We start from the raw sequence: 24,806 nt of genomic DNA, 5'->3' as shown, positions 1-24,806 counted from the left end.
CGTCTTGGTATGACTGGGCTATAACTGTTTATATTATGTTTGACCAATTAACATTAGATGAAATATATTGAACATATTTCACAAATGCATGCCTGTTCACCAGACTAAATGGCCAAATTACTACCACATTCTGTCTGGCACGAATTTGAATGCTCCCCATATTTTGTTGGTTTAATTTGAAAAGTGGTTACACACGTTTGAAGTATGTAAGTATGAAATCACTTGCACCAAAGCTAAAACAAATTTTATTTGGATAATAAATCATGCCTTCATTCATTTCTGCATGAATGAACTTGATATTACTTTGTTTGTTTCTATCTTTCTGTTTTTTCTATTTTACAAAGTTGGTTATAGAACCTACATTATTCCGTATGCCATCGAAAAAGGAAAATTTGTATTTACACATACCATTGCAAGAATTTGCATTGACTAATGTGAACCCATCGTTGCAGACACAAGTGTATGATCCATCCAAGTTGACACATCTTCCATTATTACAGAGACTTGTATTTGTCGCACACTCATCTATGGAAAAGTGTTAAAATAAAAAATGTGAATACAATCTTACTTTAATAAAAATGGTTATACTATTAACAATGATAATAATGATATTAATAATGAAAATAATAATAATAAATAATGATGCTGATATTGATGGTCATTTGCAATTGCTTACTTCAATGGTTGAGTTCTGGACATGAGATTGCATTGTGCAGAAATCTGCTATTGATCGGGAAAAGGTTGATTACATTTTTGAAGTCTTTGAGATCGCAGTGTTAGATTACATGAGAATATTACAAAAAATGAATGTTGAATGTTAATTAACCCCTATCAGATGTATTTACAAGCAAAAGATTTTAGTTATCAGAATCGGGTCATATCGCCTTTTGAATGGTTTAACATGCCCTTACATTTATATACACTAAACTCATAATCATTTGACAAATAATAGCTTTGCAATTATGTTCATTCTTTATGGGATGTCGTCTGCTTGGGCAGTATTAGTCCATATAGTGACGTCAGAAAAACATTGTTTATTTTTCCGGCGAATCTCTCGTATATCCCTGCTGCTATGGAGGTGGTTGTATTTGTATTTTTATAAATCATCCAATATGTAGTTGACCTAAAACTTGTACTATGGCCATCTGTTAGCTTACCAGTTTCTAGTAATACATTAGTTCACATTTTGGGATTTCCTTTGAATTTCACATTTAAGCATATATATATATATATTTACAAGTTCCAAAATGTCAAGCTGTGTGGAGACAGCTTGTTCGACCTCTTCTACAATCTCTGTAAATCAATTCAAATTCATTATATCCTTACCAAAATCAAGTAATGCCATCCTTGCTTAATTCATTTTTGTTTAACTAATCGGTCAAGACAACAATATTTATGAATTTGTTTTATTAAACCTATCTCTTTACCTAATTGTGAGGTTGCACTAGGTTTTGCTGTAGGCTGCATGGTTGTGGCACTTGATGGAACTGAAAAAAGACAAAGAAAGTACAATTTTCTGTATAATACAAAACTATATATAAACCTGATCAACATCTAAATTTCACAGTATTGCATTCCACGCTAAATACATTTCTAAAACACATGTAAGTTGACTTTTGAAGCAACTGTGTTTTGTCAAAACACACTCTTTCCCTAAAAATGACAAACTCTCTTTGCAGTTGATTGTAAATAGTAAATACATTTCAATCTACAGACCAAATTGCCAATTTGAGTTTTGCGAAAACTGGCAAATTAAACGTTTAGTCAAAGCTTACCAAAAAAAAATGAGATTAAAACAAAAATATTAATAGGCTCTCATATATATCACATCGACAGAGCAAAAGTTAAAACCCTATGCTATTATTGCAAGGCACAACCGATTTTAAGAGACAAAAAAATATTTAAAAATAAAAAAATATTGTAATAATTTTTTTTGTCAACGCATAAATGGTAAGCTGTGTGGAGACAGCTTGTTTGACCTCTTCTACAATCTCTGTAACTCAATTCAAATTCATTATATCCTTACCAAAATCAAGTAATGCCATCCTTGCTTAATTCATTTTTGTTTAACTAATCGGTCAAGACAACAATATTTGGGAATGTGTTTCATTAAACCTATTTCTTTACCAAGTTGTGAGGTTTCACTAGATGTTGCTGTAGGCTGCATGGTTGTGGCACTTGATGGAACTAGAAAAGAGACAAAGAAAGTAACATTTTCTGCATAATACAAAACTATATACAAACCTGATCAACATCTGAATGTTGCAGTATTGTGATCCACGATAAATACATTTCTATAATACATGGAAGTTCACTTTTGAAGCAAGATTATTTGTCAGGACAAGCCCCTTCCTTGAAAATATGAAAGCTCTTTGAAGTTGATTGTAAATAGAGAAGGAAAACATGAAGATGTGCAGATATGTGGTCGCAAATTGTCAGCAACTGACAGTGGAAGCCAGGTAGGTGGGCAAATAGTGAATACATCACAATCCACCAACTAAATTGCCAATTTGAGGTTTGCATAGACTTGGTGATCTCATATTTCAAACACTTACAATTTTCTTAATATTTGTCCAATGCTTTCACACAAATAATATAAAGTCCAGACGTCAAATTGCTCTCTTACTTTTGCTGTGCAAAGGGTTTTTAATGAATTTCAAGATCTTACTAAGACACAAACAATGCTTCTTAGATAAACTCATGAATGGTGGTGTTACCATAGCTTGCGTGTGACCTAAGTTTGCTATCTCAAAAAATTATTCCAATCACATATTGTTGGCTGAGACAAAATTTACCAAGAAAATATATGATACAAAACATAAACAATGGATAAAACTAGGCTCTCTTATATATGACATAGGCTGAGCAATATACATATCATTTGATATTTCTTCGAGACCTTAAAAAAACACACATTTTATTTCTTTTTTTTCGAAACGCGGAAATAGTAAACTGTGTGGAGACAACTTGTTTGACCTCTTCTACTATCTCTATAAAATCAATTTAAATTCATTTCATCTTTACTGTTGCATATATTGCAATCCTTGCTTATTTTGTTTACAAATCAGTCAAGACATTAAAATTTGTGAATTTGTTTCATTAAATCTATTCTTTACCAAGTTGTGAGGTTTCACTAGGTGTTGCTGTAGGCTGCATGGTTGTGGCACTTGATGGAACTGGAAAAGAGACAAAGAAAGTACAATTTTCTGCATAATACAAAACTATATATATCAACCTGATCAACATCTGAATTTCACAGTATTGCATTCCGCGCTAAATACATTTCTAAAAACACATGTAAGTTGACTTTTGTAGCAACAGTGTTTTGTCAGAACACACTCTTTCCCTAAAAATGACAAACTCTCTTTGCAGTTGATTGTAAATAGTAAATACATTTCAATCAACAGACCAAATTGCCAATTTGAGTTTTGCGAAACTGGCAAATTAAACGTTTAGTCAAAGCTTACCAAAAACAAGATGAGATTAAAACAAAAATATTAATAGGCTCTCATATACATCACATCGACAGAGCAAAAGTTAAAACCCTATGCTATTATTGCAAGCCACAACAGATTTTAAGAGACAAAAAAATATTTAAAAATAAAAAAATGTTGAATAATTTTTTTTTGTCAACGCATAAATGGTAAGCTGTGTGGAGACAGCTTGTTTGACCTCTTCTACAATCTCTGTAAATCAATTCAAATTCATTATATCCTTACCAAAATCAAGTAATGCCATCCTTGCTTAATTCATTTTTGTTTAACTTATCGGTCAAGACAACAATATTTGGGAATTTGTTTCATTAAACCTATTTCTTTACTAAGTTGTGAGGATTCACTAGATGTTGCTGTAGGCTGCATGGTTGTGGCACTTGATGGAACTGGTAAAAAGACAAAGAAAGTAACATTTTCTGCATAATACAAAACTATATATAAACCTGATCAACATCTGAATGTTGCAGTATTGCAATCCACGATAAATACATTTCTAAAACACATGTAAGTTGACTTTTGAAGCAACAGTGTTTTGTCAGAACACACTCTTTCCCTAAAAATGACAAACTCTCTTTGCAGTTGATTGTAAATAGTAAATACATTTCAATTAACAGACCAAATTGCCAATTTGAGTTTTGCGAAAACTGGCAAATTAAACGTTTAGTCAAAGCTTACCCCAAAAATGAGAGAAAAACAAAAATATTAATAGGCTCTCATATATATATCACATCGACAGAGCAAAAGTTAAAACCCTATGCTATTATTGCAAGGCACAACAGATTTTAAGAGACCAAAAATATTAAAAAATAGAAAACTATTGTAATAATTTTGTTTTCAACACATAAATGGTAAGCTGTGTGGAGACAGCTTATTTGACCTCTTCTACAATCTCTGTAACTCAATTCAAATTCATTATATCCTTACCAAAATCATGTAATGCCATCCTTGCTTAATTCATTTTTGTTTAACTAATCGGTCAAGACAACAATATTTGGGAATTTGTTTCATTAAACCTATTTCTTTACCAAGTTGTGAGGATTCACTAGATGTTGCTGTAGGCTGCATGGTTGTGGCACTTGATGGAACTGGTAAAAAGACAAAGAAAGTAACATTTTCTGCATAATACAAAACTATATATAAACCTGATCAACATCTGAATGTTGCAGTATTGCAATCCACGATAAATACATTTCTAAAACACATGTAAGTTGACTTTTGAAGCAACAGTGTTTTGTCAGAACACACTCTTTCCCTAAAAATGACAAACTCTCTTTGCAGTTGATTGTAAATAGTAAATACATTTCAATCAACAGACCAAATTGCCAATTTGAGTTTTGCGAAAACTGGCAAATTAAACGTTTAGTCAAAGCTTACCCAAAAAATGAGAGAAAAACAAAAATATTAATAGGCTCTCATATATATATCACATCGACAGAGCAAAAGTTAAAACCCTATGCTATTATTGCAAGGCACAACAGATTTTAAGAGACCAAAAATATTAAAAAATAAAAAACTATTGTAATAATTTTGTTTTCAACACATAAATGGTAAGCTGTGTGGAGACAGCTTATTTGACCTCTTCTACAATCTCTGTAACTCAATTCAAATTCATTATATCCTTACCAAAATCATGTAATGCCATCCTTGCTTAATTCATTTTTGTTTAACTAATCGGTCAAGACAACAATATTTGGGAATTTGTTTCATTAAACCTATTTCTTTACCAAGTTGTGAGGATTCACTAGATGTTGCTGTAGGCTGCATGGTTGTGGCACTTGATGGAACTGGTAAAAAGACAAAGAAAGTAACATTTTCTGCATAATACAAAACTATATATAAACCTGATCAACATCTGAATGTTGCAGTATTGCAATCCACGATAAATACATTTCTAAAACACATGTAAGTTGACTTTTGAAGCAACAGTGTTTTGTCAGAACACACTCTTTCCCTAAAAATGACAAACTCTCTTTGCAGTTGATTGTAAATAGTAAATACATTTCAATTAACAGACCAAATTGCCAATTTGAGTTTTGCGAAAACTGGCAAATTAAACGTTTAGTCAAAGCTTACCCAAAAAATGAGAGAAAAACAAAAATATTAATAGGCTCTCATATATATATCACATCGAGAGAGCAAAAGTTAAAACCCTATGCTATTATTGCAAGGCACAACAGATTTTAAGAGACCAAAAATATTAAAAAATAGAAAACTATTGTAATAATTTTGTTTTCAACACATAAATGGTAAGCTGTGTGGAGACAACTTATTTGACCTCTTCTACAATCTCTGTAACTCAATTCAAATTCATTATATCCTTACCAAAATCATGTAATGCCATCCTTGCTTAATTCATTTTTGTTTAACTAATCGGTCAAGACAACAATATTTGGGAATTTGTTTCATTAAACCTATTTCTTTACCAAGTTGTGAGGATTCACTAGATGTTGCTGTAGGCTGCATGGTTGTGGCACTTGATGGAACTGGTAAAAAGACAAAGAAAGTAACATTTTCTGCATAATACAAAACTATATATAAACCTGATCAACATCTGAATGTTGCAGTATTGCAATCCACGATAAATACATTTCTAAAACACATGTAAGTTGACTTTTGAAGCAACAGTGTTTTGTCAGAACACACTCTTTCCCTAAAAATGACAAACTCTCTTTGCAGTTGATTGTAAATAGTAAATACATTTCAATTAACAGACCAAATTGCAAATTTGAGTTTTGCGAAAACTGGCAAATTAAACGTTTAGTCAAAGCTTACCCAAAAAATGAGAGAAAAACAAAAATATTAATAGGCTCTCATATATATATCACATCGACAGAGCAAAAGTTAAAACCCTATGCTATTATTGCAAGGCACAACAGATTTTAAGAGACCAAAAATATTAAAAAATAGAAAACTATTGTAATAATTTTGTTTTCAACACATAAATGGTAAGCTGTGTGGAGACAGCTTATTTGACCTCTTCTACAATCTCTGTAACTCAATTCAAATTCATTATATCCTTACCAAAATCATGTAATGCCATCCTTGCTTAATTCATTTTTGTTTAACTAATCGGTCAAGACAACAATATTTGGGAATTTGTTTCATTAAACCTATTTCTTTACCAAGTTGTGAGGATTCACTAGATGTTGCTGTAGGCTGCATGGTTGTGGCACTTGATGGAACTGGTAAAAAGACAAAGAAAGTAACATTTTCTGCATAATACAAAACTATATATAAACCTGATCAACATCTGAATGTTGCAGTATTGCAATCCACGATAAATACATTTCTAAAACACATGTAAGTTGACTTTTGAAGCAACAGTGTTTTGTCAGAACACACTCTTTCCCTAAAAATGACAAACTCTCTTTGCAGTTGATTGTAAATAGTAAATACATTTCAATCAACAGACCAAATTGCCAATTTGAGTTTTGCGAAAACTGGCAAATTAAACGTTTAGTCAAAGCTTACCCAAAAAATGAGAGAAAAACAAAAATATTAATAGGCTCTCATATATATATCACATCGACAGAGCAAAAGTTAAAACCCTATGCTATTATTGCAAGGCACAACAGATTTTAAGAGACCAAAAATATTAAAAAATAAAAAACTATTGTAATAATTTTGTTTTCAACACATAAATGGTAAGCTGTGTGGAGACAGCTTATTTGACCTCTTCTACAATCTCTGTAACTCAATTCAAATTCATTATATCCTTACCAAAATCATGTAATGCCATCCTTGCTTAATTCATTTTTGTTTAACTAATCGGTCAAGACAACAATATTTGGGAATTTGTTTCATTAAACCTATTTCTTTACCAAGTTGTGAGGATTCACTAGATGTTGCTGTAGGCTGCATGGTTGTGGCACTTGATGGAACTGGTAAAAAGACAAAGAAAGTAACATTTTCTGCATAATACAAAACTATATATAAACCTGATCAACATCTGAATGTTGCAGTATTGCAATCCACGATAAATACATTTCTAAAACACATGTAAGTTGACTTTGGAGCAACAGTGTTTTGTCAGAACACACTCTTTCCCTAAAAATGACAAACTCTCTTTGCAGTTGATTGTAAATAGTAAATACATTTCAATCAACAGACCAAATTGCCAATTTGAGTTTTGCGAAAACTGGCAAATTAAACGTTTAGTCAAAGCTTACCCCAAAAATGAGAGAAAAACAAAAATATTAATAGGCTCTCATATATATATCACATCGACAGAGCAAAAGTTAAAACCCTATGCTATTATTGCAAGGCACAACAGATTTTAAGAGACCAAAAATATTAAAAAATAGAAAACTATTGTAATAATTTTGTTTTCAACACATAAATGGTAAGCTGTGTGGAGACAGCTTATTTGACCTCTTCTACAATCTCTGTAACTCAATTCAAATTCATTATATCCTTACCAAAATCATGTAATGCCATCCTTGCTTAATTCATTTTTGTTTAACTAATCGGTCAAGACAACAATATTTGGGAATTTGTTTCATTAAACCTATTTCTTTACCAAGTTGTGAGGATTCACTAGATGTTGCTGTAGGCTGCATGGTTGTGGCACTTGATGGAACTGGTAAAAAGACAAAGAAAGTAACATTTTCTGCATAATACAAAACTATATATAAACCTGATCAACATCTGAATGTTGCAGTATTGCAATCCACGATAAATACATTTCTAAAACACATGTAAGTTGACTTTTGAAGCAACAGTGTTTTGTCAGAACACACTCTTTCCCTAAAAATGACAAACTCTCTTTGCAGTTGATTGTAAATAGTAAATACATTTCAATCAACAGACCAAATTGCCAATTTGAGTTTTGCGAAAACTGGCAAATTAAACGTTTAGTCAAAGCTTACCCAAAAAATGAGAGAAAAACAAAAATATTAATAGGCTCTCATATATATATCACATCGACAGAGCAAAAGTTAAAACCCTATGCTATTATTGCAAGGCACAACAGATTTTAAGAGACCAAAAATATTAAAAAATAAAAAACTATTGTAATAATTTTGTTTTCAACACATAAATGGTAAGCTGTGTGGAGACAGCTTATTTGACCTCTTCTACAATCTCTGTAACTCAATTCAAATTCATTATATCCTTACCAAAATCATGTAATGCCATCCTTGCTTAATTCATTTTTGTTTAACTAATCGGTCAAGACAACAATATTTGGGAATTTGTTTCATTAAACCTATTTCTTTACCAAGTTGTGAGGATTCACTAGATGTTGCTGTAGGCTGCATGGTTGTGGCACTTGATGGAACTGGTAAAAAGACAAAGAAAGTAACATTTTCTGCATAATACAAAACTATATATAAACCTGATCAACATCTGAATGTTGCAGTATTGCAATCCACGATAAATACATTTCTAAAACACATGTAAGTTGACTTTTGAAGCAACAGTGTTTTGTCAGAACACACTCTTTCCCTAAAAATGACAAACTCTCTTTGCAGTTGATTGTAAATAGTAAATACATTTCAATTAACAGACCAAATTGCCAATTTGAGTTTTGCGAAAACTGGCAAATTAAACGTTTAGTCAAAGCTTACCCAAAAAATGAGAGAAAAACAAAAATATTAATAGGCTCTCATATATATATCACATCGAGAGAGCAAAAGTTAAAACCCTATGCTATTATTGCAAGGCACAACAGATTTTAAGAGACCAAAAATATTAAAAAATAGAAAACTATTGTAATAATTTTGTTTTCAACACATAAATGGTAAGCTGTGTGGAGACAACTTATTTGACCTCTTCTACAATCTCTGTAACTCAATTCAAATTCATTATATCCTTACCAAAATCATGTAATGCCATCCTTGCTTAATTCATTTTTGTTTAACTAATCGGTCAAGACAACAATATTTGGGAATTTGTTTCATTAAACCTATTTCTTTACCAAGTTGTGAGGATTCACTAGATGTTGCTGTAGGCTGCATGGTTGTGGCACTTGATGGAACTGGTAAAAAGACAAAGAAAGTAACATTTTCTGCATAATACAAAACTATATATAAACCTGATCAACATCTGAATGTTGCAGTATTGCAATCCACGATAAATACATTTCTAAAACACATGTAAGTTGACTTTTGAAGCAACAGTGTTTTGTCAGAACACACTCTTTCCCTAAAAATGACAAACTCTCTTTGCAGTTGATTGTAAATAGTAAATACATTTCAATTAACAGACCAAATTGCAAATTTGAGTTTTGCGAAAACTGGCAAATTAAACGTTTAGTCAAAGCTTACCCAAAAAATGAGAGAAAAACAAAAATATTAATAGGCTCTCATATATATATCACATCGACAGAGCAAAAGTTAAAACCCTATGCTATTATTGCAAGGCACAACAGATTTTAAGAGACCAAAAATATTAAAAAATAGAAAACTATTGTAATAATTTTGTTTTCAACACATAAATGGTAAGCTGTGTGGAGACAGCTTATTTGACCTCTTCTACAATCTCTGTAACTCAATTCAAATTCATTATATCCTTACCAAAATCATGTAATGCCATCCTTGCTTAATTCATTTTTGTTTAACTAATCGGTCAAGACAACAATATTTGGGAATTTGTTTCATTAAACCTATTTCTTTACCAAGTTGTGAGGATTCACTAGATGTTGCTGTAGGCTGCATGGTTGTGGCACTTGATGGAACTGGTAAAAAGACAAAGAAAGTAACATTTTCTGCATAATACAAAACTATATATAAACCTGATCAACATCTGAATGTTGCAGTATTGCAATCCACGATAAATACATTTCTAAAACACATGTAAGTTGACTTTTGAAGCAACAGTGTTTTGTCAGAACACACTCTTTCCCTAAAAATGACAAACTCTCTTTGCAGTTGATTGTAAATAGTAAATACATTTCAATCAACAGACCAAATTGCCAATTTGAGTTTTGCGAAAACTGGCAAATTAAACGTTTAGTCAAAGCTTACCCAAAAAATGAGAGAAAAACAAAAATATTAATAGGCTCTCATATATATATCACATCGACAGAGCAAAAGTTAAAACCCTATGCTATTATTGCAAGGCACAACAGATTTTAAGAGACCAAAAATATTAAAAAATAAAAAACTATTGTAATAATTTTGTTTTCAACACATAAATGGTAAGCTGTGTGGAGACAGCTTATTTGACCTCTTCTACAATCTCTGTAACTCAATTCAAATTCATTATATCCTTACCAAAATCATGTAATGCCATCCTTGCTTAATTCATTTTTGTTTAACTAATCGGTCAAGACAACAATATTTGGGAATTTGTTTCATTAAACCTATTTCTTTACCAAGTTGTGAGGATTCACTAGATGTTGCTGTAGGCTGCATGGTTGTGGCACTTGATGGAACTGGTAAAAAGACAAAGAAAGTAACATTTTCTGCATAATACAAAACTATATATAAACCTGATCAACATCTGAATGTTGCAGTATTGCAATCCACGATAAATACATTTCTAAAACACATGTAAGTTGACTTTGGAGCAACAGTGTTTTGTCAGAACACACTCTTTCCCTAAAAATGACAAACTCTCTTTGCAGTTGATTGTAAATAGTAAATACATTTCAATCAACAGACCAAATTGCCAATTTGAGTTTTGCGAAAACTGGCAAATTAAACGTTTAGTCAAAGCTTACCCAAAAAATGAGAGAAAAACAAAAATATTAATAGGCTCTCATATATATATCACATCGACAGAGCAAAAGTTAAAACCCTATGCTATTATTGCAAGGCACAACAGATTTTAAGAGACCAAAAATATTAAAAAATAAAAAACTATTGTAATAATTTTGTTTTCAACACATAAATGGTAAGCTGTGTGGAGACAGCTTATTTGACCTCTTCTACAATCTCTGTAACTCAATTCAAATTCATTATATCCTTACCAAAATCATGTAATGCCATCCTTGCTTAATTCATTTTTGTTTAACTAATCGGTCAAGACAACAATATTTGGGAATTTGTTTCATTAAACCTATTTCTTTACCAAGTTGTGAGGATTCACTAGATGTTGCTGTAGGCTGCATGGTTGTGGCACTTGATGGAACTGGTAAAAAGACAAAGAAAGTAACATTTTCTGCATAATACAAAACTATATATAAACCTGATCAACATCTGAATGTCGCAGTATTGCAATCCACGATAAATACATTTCTAAAACACATGTAAGTTGACTTTTGAAGCAACAGTGTTTTGTCAGAACACACTCTTTCCCTAAAAATGACAAACTCTCTTTGCAGTTGATTGTAAATAGTAAATACATTTCAATCAACAGACCAAATTGCCAATTTGAGTTTTGCGAAAACTGGCAAATTAAACGTTTAGTCAAAGCTTACCCAAAAAATGAGAGAAAAACAAAAATATTAATAGGCTCTCATATATATATCACATCGACAGAGCAAAAGTTAAAACCCTATGCTATTATTGCAAGGCACAACAGATTTTAAGAGACCAAAAATATTAAAAAATAAAAAACTATTGTAATAATTTTGTTTTCAACACATAAATGGTAAGCTGTGTGGAGACAGCTTATTTGACCTCTTCTACAATCTCTGTAACTCAATTCAAATTCATTATATCCTTACCAAAATCATGTAATGCCATCCTTGCTTAATTCATTTTTGTTTAACTAATCGGTCAAGACAACAATATTTGGGAATTTGTTTCATTAAACCTATTTCTTTACCAAGTTGTGAGGATTCACTAGATGTTGCTGTAGGCTGCATGGTTGTGGCACTTGATGGAACTGGTAAAAAGACAAAGAAAGTAACATTTTCTGCATAATACAAAACTATATATAAACCTGATCAACATCTGAATGTTGCAGTATTGCAATCCACGATAAATACATTTCTAAAACACATGTAAGTTGACTTTTGAAGCAACAGTGTTTTGTCAGAACACACTCTTTCCCTAAAAATGACAAACTCTCTTTGCAGTTGATTGTAAATAGTAAATACATTTCAATTAACAGACCAAATTGCCAATTTGAGTTTTGCGAAAACTGGCAAATTAAACGTTTAGTCAAAGCTTACCCCAAAAATGAGAGAAAAACAAAAATATTAATAGGCTCTCATATATATATCACATCGACAGAGCAAAAGTTAAAACCCTATGCTATTATTGCAAGGCACAACAGATTTTAAGAGACCAAAAATATTAAAAAATAGAAAACTATTGTAATAATTTTGTTTTCAACACATAAATGGTAAGCTGTGTGGAGACAGCTTATTTGACCTCTTCTACAATCTCTGTAACTCAATTCAAATTCATTATATCCTTACCAAAATCATGTAATGCCATCCTTGCTTAATTCATTTTTGTTTAACTAATCGGTCAAGACAACAATATTTGGGAATTTGTTTCATTAAACCTATTTCTTTACCAAGTTGTGAGGATTCACTAGATGTTGCTGTAGGCTGCATGGTTGTGGCACTTGATGGAACTGGTAAAAAGACAAAGAAAGTAACATTTTCTGCATAATACAAAACTATATATAAACCTGATCAACATCTGAATGTTGCAGTATTGCAATCCACGATAAATACATTTCTAAAACACATGTAAGTTGACTTTTGAAGCAACAGTGTTTTGTCAGAACACACTCTTTCCCTAAAAATGACAAATTCTCTTTGCAGTTGATTGTAAATAGTAAATACATTTCAATCAACAGACCAAATTGCCAATTTGAGTTTTGCGAAAACTGGCAAATTAAACGTTTAGTCAAAGCTTACCAAAAACAAGATGAGATTAAAACAAAAATATTAATAGGCTCTCATATATATCACATCGACAAAGCAAAAGTTAAAACCCTATGCTATTATTGCAAGGCACAACAGATTTTAAGAGACAAAAACATATTTAAAAATAAAAAACTATTGTAATAATTTTTTTTTCAACACATAAATGGTAAGCTGTGTGGAGACAGCTTATTTGACCTCTTCTACAATCTCTGTAACTCAATTCAAATTCATTATATCCTTACCAAAATCAAGTAATGCCATCCTTGCTTAATTCATTTTTGTTTAACTAATCGGTCAAGACAACAATATTTGGGAATTTGTTTCATTAAACCTATTTCTTTACCAAGTTGTGAGGATTCACTAGATGTTGCTGTAGGCTGCATGGTTGTGGCACTTGATGGAACTGGTAAAAAGACAAAGAAAGTAACATTTTCTGCATAATACAAAACTATATATAAACCTGATCAACATCTGAATGTTGCAGTATTGCAATCCACGATAAATACATTTCTAAAACACATGTAAGTTGACTTTTGAAGCAACAGTGTTTTGTCAGAACACACTCTTCCCCTAAAAATGACAAACTCTCTTTGCAGTTGATTGTAAATAGTAAATACATTTCAATCAACAGACCAAATTGCCAATTTGAGTTTTGCGAAAACTGGCAAATTAAACGTTTAGTCAAAGCTTACCCAAAAAATGAGAGAAAAACAAAAATATTAATAGGCTCTCATATATATATCACATCGACAGAGCAAAAGTTAAAACCCTATGCTATTATTGCAAGGCACAACAGATTTTAAGAGACCAAAAATATTAAAAAATAAAAAACTATTGTAATAATTTTGTTTTCAACACATAAATGGTAAGCTGTGTGGAGACAGCTTATTTGACCTCTTCTACAATCTCTGTAACTCAATTCAAATTCATTATATCCTTACCAAAATCATGTAATGCCATCCTTGCTTAATTCATTTTTGTTTAACTAATCGGTCAAGACAACAATATTTGGGAATTTGTTTCATTAAACCTATTTCTTTACCAAGTTGTGAGGATTCACTAGATGTTGCTGTAGGCTGCATGGTTGTGGCACTTGATGGAACTGGTAAAAAGACAAAGAAAGTAACATTTTCTGCATAATACAAAACTATATATAAACCTGATCAACATCTGAATGTCGCAGTATTGCAATCCACGATAAATACATTTCTAAAACACATGTAAGTTGACTTTTGAAGCAACAGTGTTTTGTCAGAACACACTCTTTCCCTAAAAATGACAAACTCTCTTTGCAGTTGATTGTAAATAGTAAATACATTTCAATCAACAGACCAAATTGCCAATTTGAGTTTTGCGAAAACTGGCAAATTAAACGTTTAGTCAAAGCTTACCCAAAAAATGAGAGAAAAACAAAAATATTAATAGGCTCTCATATATATATCACATCGACAGAGCAAAAGTTAAAACCCTATGCTATTATTGCAAGGCACAACAGATTTTAAGAGACCAAAAATATTAAAAAATAAAAAACTATTGTAATAATTTTGTTTTCAACACATAAATGGTAAGCTGTGTGGAGACAGCTTATTTGACCTCTTCTACAATCTCTGTAACTCAATTCAAATTCATTATATCCTTACCAAAATCATGTAATGCCATCCTTGCTTAATTCATTTTTGTTTAACTAATCGGTCAAGACAACAATATTTGGGAATTTGTTTCATTAAACCTATTTCTTTACCAAGTTGTGAGGATTCACTAGATGTTGCTGTAGGCTGCATGGTTGTGGCACTTGATGGAACTGGTAAAAAGACAAAGAAAGTAACATTTTCTGCATAATACAAAACTATATATAAACCTGATCAACATCTGAATGTTGCAGTATTGCAATCCACGATAAATACATTTCTAAAACACATGTAAGTTGACTTTTGAAGCAACAGTGTTTTGTCAGAACACACTCTTTCCCTAAAAATGACAAACTCTCTTTGCAGTTGATTGTAAATAGTAAATACATTTCAATCAACAGACCAAATTGCCAATTTGAGTTTTGCGAAAACTGGCAAATTAAACGTTTAGTCAAAGCTTACCCAAAAAATGAGAGAAAAACAAAAATATTAATAGGCTCTCATATATATATCACATCGACAGAGCAAAAGTTAAAACCCTATGCTATTATTGCAAGGCACAACAGATTTTAAGAGACCAAAAATATTAAAAAATAAAAAACTATTGTAATAATTTTGTTTTCAACACATAAATGGTAAGCTGTGTGGAGACAGCTTATTTGACCTCTTCTACAATCTCTGTAACTCAATTCAAATTCATTATATCCTTACCAAAATCATGTAATGCCATCCTTGCTTAATTCATTTTTGTTTAACTAATCGGTCAAGACAACAATATTTGGGAATTTGTTTCATTAAACCTATTTCTTTACCAAGTTGTGAGGATTCACTAGATGTTGCTGTAGGCTGCATGGTTGTGGCACTTGATGGAACTGGTAAAAAGACAAAGAAAGTAACATTTTCTGCATAATACAAAACTATATATAAACCTGATCAACATCTGAATGTTGCAGTATTGCAATCCACGATAAATACATTTCTAAAACACATGTAAGTTGACTTTGGAGCAACAGTGTTTTGTCAGAACACACTCTTTCCCTAAAAATGACAAACTCTCTTTGCAGTTGATTGTAAATAGTAAATACATTTCAATCAACAGACCAAATTGCCAATTTGAGTTTTGCGAAAACTGGCAAATTAAACGTTTAGTCAAAGCTTACCCAAAAAATGAGAGAAAAACAAAAATATTAATAGGCTCTCATATATATATCACATCGACAGAGCAAAAGTTAAAACCCTATGCTATTATTGCAAGGCACAACAGATTTTAAGAGACCAAAAATATTAAAAAATAAAAAACTATTGTAATAATTTTGTTTTCAACACATAAATGGTAAGCTGTGTGGAGACAGCTTATTTGACCTCTTCTACAATCTCTGTAACTCAATTCAAATTCATTATATCCTTACCAAAATCATGTAATGCCATCCTTGCTTAATTCATTTTTGTTTAACTAATCGGTCAAGACAACAATATTTGGGAATTTGTTTCATTAAACCTATTTCTTTACCAAGTTGTGAGGATTCACTAGATGTTGCTGTAGGCTGCATGGTTGTGGCACTTGATGGAACTGGTAAAAAGACAAAGAAAGTAACATTTTCTGCATAATACAAAACTATATATAAACCTGATCAACATCTGAATGTCGCAGTATTGCAATCCACGATAAATACATTTCTAAAACACATGTAAGTTGACTTTTGAAGCAACAGTGTTTTGTCAGAACACACTCTTTCCCTAAAAATGACAAACTCTCTTTGCAGTTGATTGTAAATAGTAAATACATTTCAATCAACAGACCAAATTGCCAATTTGAGTTTTGCGAAAACTGGCAAATTAAACGTTTAGTCAAAGCTTACCCAAAAAATGAGAGAAAAACAAAAATATTAATAGGCTCTCATATATATATCACATCGACAGAGCAAAAGTTAAAACCCTATGCTATTATTGCAAGGCACAACAGATTTTAAGAGACCAAAAATATTAAAAAATAAAAAACTATTGTAATAATTTTGTTTTCAACACATAAATGGTAAGCTGTGTGGAGACAGCTTATTTGACCTCTTCTACAATCTCTGTAACTCAATTCAAATTCATTATATCCTTACCAAAATCATGTAATGCCATCCTTGCTTAATTCATTTTTGTTTAACTAATCGGTCAAGACAACAATATTTGGGAATTTGTTTCATTAAACCTATTTCTTTACCAAGTTGTGAGGATTCACTAGATGTTGCTGTAGGCTGCATGGTTGTGGCACTTGATGGAACTGGTAAAAAGACAAAGAAAGTAACATTTTCTGCATAATACAAAACTATATATAAACCTGATCAACATCTGAATGTTGCAGTATTGCAATCCACGATAAATACATTTCTAAAACACATGTAAGTTGACTTTTGAAGCAACAGTGTTTTGTCAGAACACACTCTTTCCCTAAAAATGACAAACTCTCTTTGCAGTTGATTGTAAATAGTAAATACATTTCAATTAACAGACCAAATTGCCAATTTGAGTTTTGCGAAAACTGGCAAATTAAACGTTTAGTCAAAGCTTACCCCAAAAATGAGAGAAAAACAAAAATATTAATAGGCTCTCATATATATATCACATCGACAGAGCAAAAGTTAAAACCCTATGCTATTATTGCAAGGCACAACAGATTTTAAGAGACCAAAAATATTAAAAAATAGAAAACTATTGTAATAATTTTGTTTTCAACACATAAATGGTAAGCTGTGTGGAGACAGCTTATTTGACCTCTTCTACAATCTCTGTAACTCAATTCAAATTCATTATATCCTTACCAAAATCATGTAATGCCATCCTTGCTTAATTCATTTTTGTTTAACTAATCGGTCAAGACAACAATATTTGGGAATTTGTTTCATTAAACCTATTTCTTTACCAAGTTGTGAGGATTCACTAGATGTTGCTGTAGGCTGCATGGTTGTGGCACTTGATGGAACTGGTAAAAAGACAAAGAAAGTAACATTTTCTGCATAATACAAAACTATATATAAACCTGATCAACATCTGAATGTTGCAGTATTGCAATCCACGATAAATACATTTCTAAAACACATGTAAGTTGACTTTTGAAGCAACAGTGTTTTGTCAGAACACACTCTTTCCCTAAAAATGACAAATTCTCTTTGCAGTTGATTGTAAATAGTAAATACATTTCAATCAACAGACCAAATTGCCAATTTGAGTTTTGCGAAAACTGGCAAATTAAACGTTTAGTCAAAGCTTACCAAAAACAAGATGAGATTAAAACAAAAATATTAATAGGCTCTCATATATATCACATCGACAAAGCAAAAGTTAAAACCCTATGCTATTATTGCAAGGCACAACAGATTTTAAGAGACAAAAACATATTTAAAAATAAAAAACTATTGTAATAATTTTTTTTTCAACACATAAATGGTAAGCTGTGTGGAGACAGCTTATTTGACCTCTTCTACAATCTCTGTAACTCAATTCAAATTCATTATATCCTTACCAAAATCAAGTAATGCCATCCTTGCTTAATTCATTTTTGTTTAACTAATCGGTCAAGACAACAATATTTGGGAATTTGTTTCATTAAACCTATTTCTTTACCAAGTTGTGAGGATTCACTAGATGTTGCTGTAGGCTGCATGGTTGTGGCACTTGATGGAACTGGTAAAAAGACAAAGAAAGTAACATTTTCTGCATAATACAAAACTATATATAAACCTGATCAACATCTGAATGTTGCAGTATTGCAATCCACGATAAATACATTTCTAAAACACATGTAAGTTGACTTTTGAAGCAACAGTGTTTTGTCAGAACACACTCTTCCCCTAAAAATGACAAACTCTCTTTGCAGTTGATTGTAAATAGTAAATACATTTCAATCAACAGACCAAATTGCCAATTTGAGTTTTGCGAAAACTGGCAAATTAAACGTTTAGTCAAAGCTTACCCAAAAAATGAGAGAAAAACAAAAATATTAATAGGCTCTCATATATATATCACATCGACAGAGCAAAAGTTAAAACCCTATGCTATTATTGCAAGGCACAACAGATTTTAAGAGACCAAAAATATTAAAAAATAAAAAACTATTGTAATAATTTTGTTTTCAACACATAAATGGTAAGCTGTGTGGAGACAGCTTATTTGACCTCTTCTACAATCTCTGTAACTCAATTCAAATTCATTATATCCTTACCAAAATCATGTAATGCCATCCTTGCTTAATTCATTTTTGTTTAACTAATCGGTCAAGACAACAATATTTGGGAATTTGTTTCATTAAACCTATTTCTTTACCAAGTTGTGAGGATTCACTAGATGTTGCTGTAGGCTGCATGGTTGTGGCACTTGATGGAACTGGTAAAAAGACAAAGAAAGTAACATTTTCTGCATAATACAAAACTATATATAAACCTGATCAACATCTGAATGTCGCAGTATTGCAATCCACGATAAATACATTTCTAAAACACATGTAAGTTGACTTTTGAAGCAACAGTGTTTTGTCAGAACACACTCTTTCCCTAAAAATGACAAACTCTCTTTGCAGTTGATTGTAAATAGTAAATACATTTCAATCAACAGACCAAATTGCCAATTTGAGTTTTGCGAAAACTGGCAAATTAAACGTTTAGTCAAAGCTTACCCAAAAAATGAGAGAAAAACAAAAATATTAATAGGCTCTCATATATATATCACATCGACAGAGCAAAAGTTAAAACCCTATGCTATTATTGCAAGGCACAACAGATTTTAAGAGACCAAAAATATTAAAAAATAAAAAACTATTGTAATAATTTTGTTTTCAACACATAAATGGTAAGCTGTGTGGAGACAGCTTATTTGACCTCTTCTACAATCTCTGTAACTCAATTCAAATTCATTATATCCTTACCAAAATCATGTAATGCCATCCTTGCTTAATTCATTTTTGTTTAACTAATCGGTCAAGACAACAATATTTGGGAATTTGTTTCATTAAACCTATTTCTTTACCAAGTTGTGAGGATTCACTAGAAGTTGCTGTAGGCTGCATGGTTGTGGCACTTGATGGAACTGGTAAAAAGACAAAGAAAGTAACATTTTCTGCATAATACAAAACTATATATAAACCTGATCAACATCTGAATGTTGCAGTATTGCAATCCACGATAAATACATTTCTAAAACACATGTAAGTTGACTTTTGAAGCAACAGTGTTTTGTCAGAACACACTCTTTCCCTAAAAATGACAAACTCTCTTTGCAGTTGATTGTAAATAGTAAATACATTTCAATCAACAGACCAAATTGCCAATTTGAGTTTTGCGAAAACTGGCAAATTAAACGTTTAGTCAAAGCTTACCCAAAAAATGAGAGAAAAACAAAAATATTAATAGGCTCTCATATATATATCACATCGACAGAGCAAAAGTTAAAACCCTATGCTATTATTGCAAGGCACAACAGATTTTAAGAGACCAAAAATATTAAAAAATAAAAAACTATTGTAATAATTTTGTTTTCAACACATAAATGGTAAGCTGTGTGGAGACAGCTTATTTGACCTCTTCTACAATCTCTGTAACTCAATTCAAATTCATTATATCCTTACCAAAATCATGTAATGCCATCCTTGCTTAATTCATTTTTGTTTAACTAATCGGTCAAGACAACAATATTTGGGAATTTGTTTCATTAAACCTATTTCTTTACCAAGTTGTGAGGATTCACTAGATGTTGCTGTAGGCTGCATGGTTGTGGCACTTGATGGAACTGGTAAAAAGACAAAGAAAGTAACATTTTCTGCATAATACAAAACTATATATAAACCTGATCAACATCTGAATATTGCAGTATTGCAATCCACGATAAATACATTTCTAAAACACATGTAAGTTGACTTTTGAAGCAACAGTGTTTTGTCAGAACACACTCTTTCCCTAAAAATGACAAACTCTCTTTGCAGTTGATTGTAAATAGTAAATACATTTCAATCAACAGACCAAATTGCCAATTTGAGGTTTGCGAAAACTGGCAAATTAAACGTTTAGTCAAAGCTTACCCAAAAAATGAGAGAAAAACAAAAATATTAATAGGCACTCATATATATATCACATCGACAGAGCAAAAGTTAAAACCCTATGCTATTATTGCAAGGCACAACAGATTTTAAGAGACCAAAAATATTAAAAAATAAAAAACTATTGTAATAATTTTGTTTTCAACACATAAATGGTAAGCTGTGTGGAGACAGCTTATTTGACCTCTTCTACAATCTCTGTAACTCAATTCAAATTCATTATATCCTTACCAAAATCATGTAATGCCATCCTTGCTTAATTCATTTTTGTTTAACTAATCGGTCAAGACAACAATATTTGGGAATTTGTTTCATTAAACCTATTTCTTTACCAAGTTGTGAGGATTCACTAGATGTTGCTGTAGGCTGCATGGTTGTGGCACTTGATGGAACTGGTAAAAAGACAAAGAAAGTAACATTTTCTGCATAATACAAAACTATATATAAACCTGATCAACATCTGAATGTTGCAGTATTGTGATCCACGATAAATACATTTCTATAATACATGGAAGTTCACTTTTGAAGCAAGATTATTTGTCAGGACAAGCCCCTTCCTTGAAAATATCAAAGCTCTTTGAAGTTGATTGTAAATAGAGAAGGAAAACATGAAGATGTGCAGATATGTGGTCGCAAATTGTCAGCAACTGACAGTGGAAGCCAGGTAGGTGGGTAAATAGTGAAAACATCACAATCCACCAACTAAATTGCCACTTTGAGGTTTGCATAGACTTGGTGATCTCATATTTCAAACACTTACAATTTTCTTAATATTTGTCCAATGCTTTCACACAAATAATATAAAGTCCAGTCGTCAAATTGCCTCTTTAACTTTTGCTGTGCAACGGGTTTTTAATGAATTTCAAGATCTTACTAAGACACAAACAATGCTTCCTAGATACACTCATGAATGGTGGTGTTACCATAGCTTGCGTGTGACCTAAGTTTGCTATCTCAAAAAATTATTCCAATCACATATCGTTGGCTGAGACAAAATTTATCAAGAAAATATAAGATACAAAACATAAACAATGGATATAACTAGGCTCTGTTATATATGACATAGTCTGAGCAATATACATATCCTTTGATATTTCTTCGAGACCTTAAAAAAACACACATTTTATTTCTTTATTTTACTAAACGCGGAAATGGTAAACTGTGTGGAAACAACTTGTTTGATCTCTTCTACTATTTCTATGAAATCAATTTAAATTCATTACATCTTTACTGTTGCATATATTGCAATCCTTGCTTATTTTTTTAACAAATCAGTCAAGACATTAATATTTGTGAATTTGTTTCATTAAACCTATTCTTTACCAAGTTGTGAGGTTTCACTAGGTGTTGCTGTAGGCTGCATGGTTGTGGCACTTGATGGAACTGGAAAAGAGACAAAGAAAGTAACATTTTCTGCATAATACAAAACTATATGTATCAACCTGATCAACATCTGAATTTCACAGTATTGCATTCCGCGCTAAATACATTTCTAAAACACATGTAAGTTGACTTTTGAAGCAACAGTGTTTTGTCAGAACACACTCTTTCCCTAAAAATGACAAACTCTCTTTGCAGTTGATTGTAAATAGTAAATACATTTCAATCAACAGACCAAATTGCCAATTTGAGTTTTGCGAAAACTGGCAAATTAAACGTTTAGTCAAAGCTTACCAAAAAAATGAGAGAAAAACAAAAATATTAATAGGCTCTCATATATATCAGATCGAAAGAGCAAAAGTTAAAACCCTATGCTATTATAGCAAGGCACAACAGATTTTAAGAGACAAAAAAATATTTAAAAATAAAAAAATATTGTAATAATTTTTTTTTGTCAACGCATAAATGGTAAGCTGTGTGGAGACAGCTTGTTTGACCTCTTCTACAATCTCTGTAACTCAATTCAAATTCGTTATATCATTACCAAAATCAAGTAATGCCATCCTTGCTTAATTCATTTTTGTTTAACTAATCGGTCAAGACAACAATATTTGGGAATTTGTTTCATTAAACCTATTTCTTTACCAAGTTGTGAGGTTTCACTAGATGTTGCTGTAGGCTGCATGGTTGTGGCACTTGATGGAACTGGAAAGGAGACAAAGAAAGTAACATTTTCTGCATAATACAAAACTATATATATATATATAAACCTGATCAACATCTGAATTTCACAGTATTGCATTTCGCGCTAAATACATTTCTAAAACACATGTAAGTTGACTTTTGAAGCAACAGTGTTTTGTCAGAACACACTTTTTCCCTAAAAATGACAAACTCTCTTTGCAGTTGATTGTAAATAGTAAATACATTTCAATCAACAGACCAAATTGCCAATTTGAGTTTTGCGAAAACTGGCAAATTAAACGTTTAGTCAAAGCTTACCAAAAAAATGAGAGAAAAACAAAAATATTAATAGGCTCTCATATATATCACATCGAAAGAGCAAAAGTTAAAACCCTATGCTATTATAGCAAGGCACAACAGATTTTAAGAGACAAAAAAATATTTAAAAATAAAAAAATATTGTAATAATTTTTTTTTGTCAACGCATAAATGGTAAGCTGTGTGGAGACAGCTTGTTTGACCTCTTCTACAATCTCTGTAACTCAATTCAAATTCATTATATCCTTACCAAAATCAAGTAATGCCATCCTTGCTTAATTCATTTTTGTTTAACTAATCGGTCAAGACAACAATATTTGGGAATTTGTTTCATTAAACCTATTTCTTTACCAAGTTGTGAGGTTTCACTAGATGTTGCTGTAGGCTGCATGGTTGTGGCACTTGATGGAACTGGAAAAGAGACAAAGAAAGTAACATTTTCTGCATAATACAAAACTATATATATATATCAACCTGATCAACATCTGAATTTCACAGTATTGCATTTCGCGCTAAATACATTTCTAAAACACATGTAAGTTGACTTTTGAAGCAACAGTGTTTTGTCAGAACACACTCTTTCCCTAAAAATGACAAACTCTCTTTGCAGTTGAATGTAAATAGTAAATACATTTCAATCAACAGACCAAATTGCCAATTTGAGTTTTGCGAAAACTGGCAAATTAAACGTTTAGTCAAAGCTTACCAAAAACAAGATGAGATTAAAACAAAAATATTAATAGGCTCTCATATATATCACATCGACAGAGCAAAAGTTAAAACCCTATGCTATTATTGCAAGGCACAACAGATTTTAAGAGACAAAAAAATATTTAAAAATAAAAAACTATTGTAATAATTTTTTTTCAACACATAAATGGTAAGCTGTGTGGAGACAGCTTATTTGACCTCTTCTACAATCTCTGTAACTCAATTCAAATTCATTATATCCTTACCAAAATCAAGTAATGCCATCCTTGCTTAATTCATTTTTGTTTAACTAATCGGTCAACACAACAATATTTGGGAATTTGTTTCATTAAACCTATTTCTTTACCAAGTTGTGAGGATTCACTAGATGTTGCTGTAGGCTGCATGGTTGTGGCACTTGATGGAACTGGTAAAAAGACAAAGAAAGTAACATTTTCTGCATAATACAAAACTATATATAAACCTGATCAACATCTGAATGTTGCAGTATTGCATTCCACGATAAATACATTTCTAAAACACATGTAAGTTGACTTTTGAAGCAACAGTGTTTTGTCAGAACACACTCTTTCCCTTAAAATGACAAACTCTCTTTGCAGTTGATTGTAAATAGTAAAACATTTCAATCAACAGACCAAATTTGCCAATTTGAGTTTTGTGAAAACTGGCAAATTAAACGTTTAGTCAAAGCTTACCAAAAACAAGATGAGATTAAAACAAAAATATTAATAGGCTCTCATATATATCAC

At 31.5% G+C, this 24,806-nt stretch overlaps 1 protein-coding gene across 1 annotated transcript in view; it reads right to left on the bottom strand.

Annotated features, from left to right (window-relative positions):
- Positions 1-24,806, bottom strand: part of LOC105440309 — an 87,933-nt gene that overhangs the window by 12,282 nt on the left and 50,845 nt on the right. Inside the window, exons 31-63 of the mRNA XM_030989397.1 lie at positions 24,404-24,463; positions 23,698-23,757; positions 22,990-23,049; positions 22,288-22,347; positions 21,297-21,356; positions 20,598-20,657; positions 19,899-19,958; positions 19,200-19,259; positions 18,501-18,560; positions 17,800-17,859; positions 17,101-17,160; positions 16,402-16,461; positions 15,704-15,763; positions 15,005-15,064; positions 14,306-14,365; positions 13,607-13,666; positions 12,906-12,965; positions 12,207-12,266; positions 11,508-11,567; positions 10,810-10,869; positions 10,111-10,170; positions 9,412-9,471; positions 8,713-8,772; positions 8,014-8,073; positions 7,316-7,375; positions 6,617-6,676; positions 5,918-5,977; positions 5,219-5,278; positions 4,520-4,579; positions 3,117-3,176; positions 2,128-2,187; positions 1,428-1,487; positions 409-525 (exon numbers count right to left, since the gene is read on the bottom strand). Coding sequence (XP_030845257.1) covers positions 409-525; positions 1,428-1,487; positions 2,128-2,187; positions 3,117-3,176; positions 4,520-4,579; positions 5,219-5,278; positions 5,918-5,977; positions 6,617-6,676; positions 7,316-7,375; positions 8,014-8,073; positions 8,713-8,772; positions 9,412-9,471; positions 10,111-10,170; positions 10,810-10,869; positions 11,508-11,567; positions 12,207-12,266; positions 12,906-12,965; positions 13,607-13,666; positions 14,306-14,365; positions 15,005-15,064; positions 15,704-15,763; positions 16,402-16,461; positions 17,101-17,160; positions 17,800-17,859; positions 18,501-18,560; positions 19,200-19,259; positions 19,899-19,958; positions 20,598-20,657; positions 21,297-21,356; positions 22,288-22,347; positions 22,990-23,049; positions 23,698-23,757; positions 24,404-24,463 — 2,037 coding nt within the window. The remainder of the gene's footprint in view (positions 1-408; positions 526-1,427; positions 1,488-2,127; positions 2,188-3,116; positions 3,177-4,519; positions 4,580-5,218; positions 5,279-5,917; positions 5,978-6,616; positions 6,677-7,315; positions 7,376-8,013; positions 8,074-8,712; positions 8,773-9,411; positions 9,472-10,110; positions 10,171-10,809; positions 10,870-11,507; positions 11,568-12,206; positions 12,267-12,905; positions 12,966-13,606; positions 13,667-14,305; positions 14,366-15,004; positions 15,065-15,703; positions 15,764-16,401; positions 16,462-17,100; positions 17,161-17,799; positions 17,860-18,500; positions 18,561-19,199; positions 19,260-19,898; positions 19,959-20,597; positions 20,658-21,296; positions 21,357-22,287; positions 22,348-22,989; positions 23,050-23,697; positions 23,758-24,403; positions 24,464-24,806) is intronic.

This window comes from Strongylocentrotus purpuratus, unplaced genomic scaffold, assembly GCF_000002235.5.
Source record: "Strongylocentrotus purpuratus isolate Spur 01 unplaced genomic scaffold, Spur_5.0 spur5_scaffold_18, whole genome shotgun sequence".
NCBI lineage: Eukaryota > Metazoa > Echinodermata > Echinoidea > Camarodonta > Strongylocentrotidae > Strongylocentrotus > Strongylocentrotus purpuratus.
The sequence above is the reverse complement of the archived record's forward strand: the minus strand, read 5'-3'. Positions and strand labels throughout refer to the sequence as shown.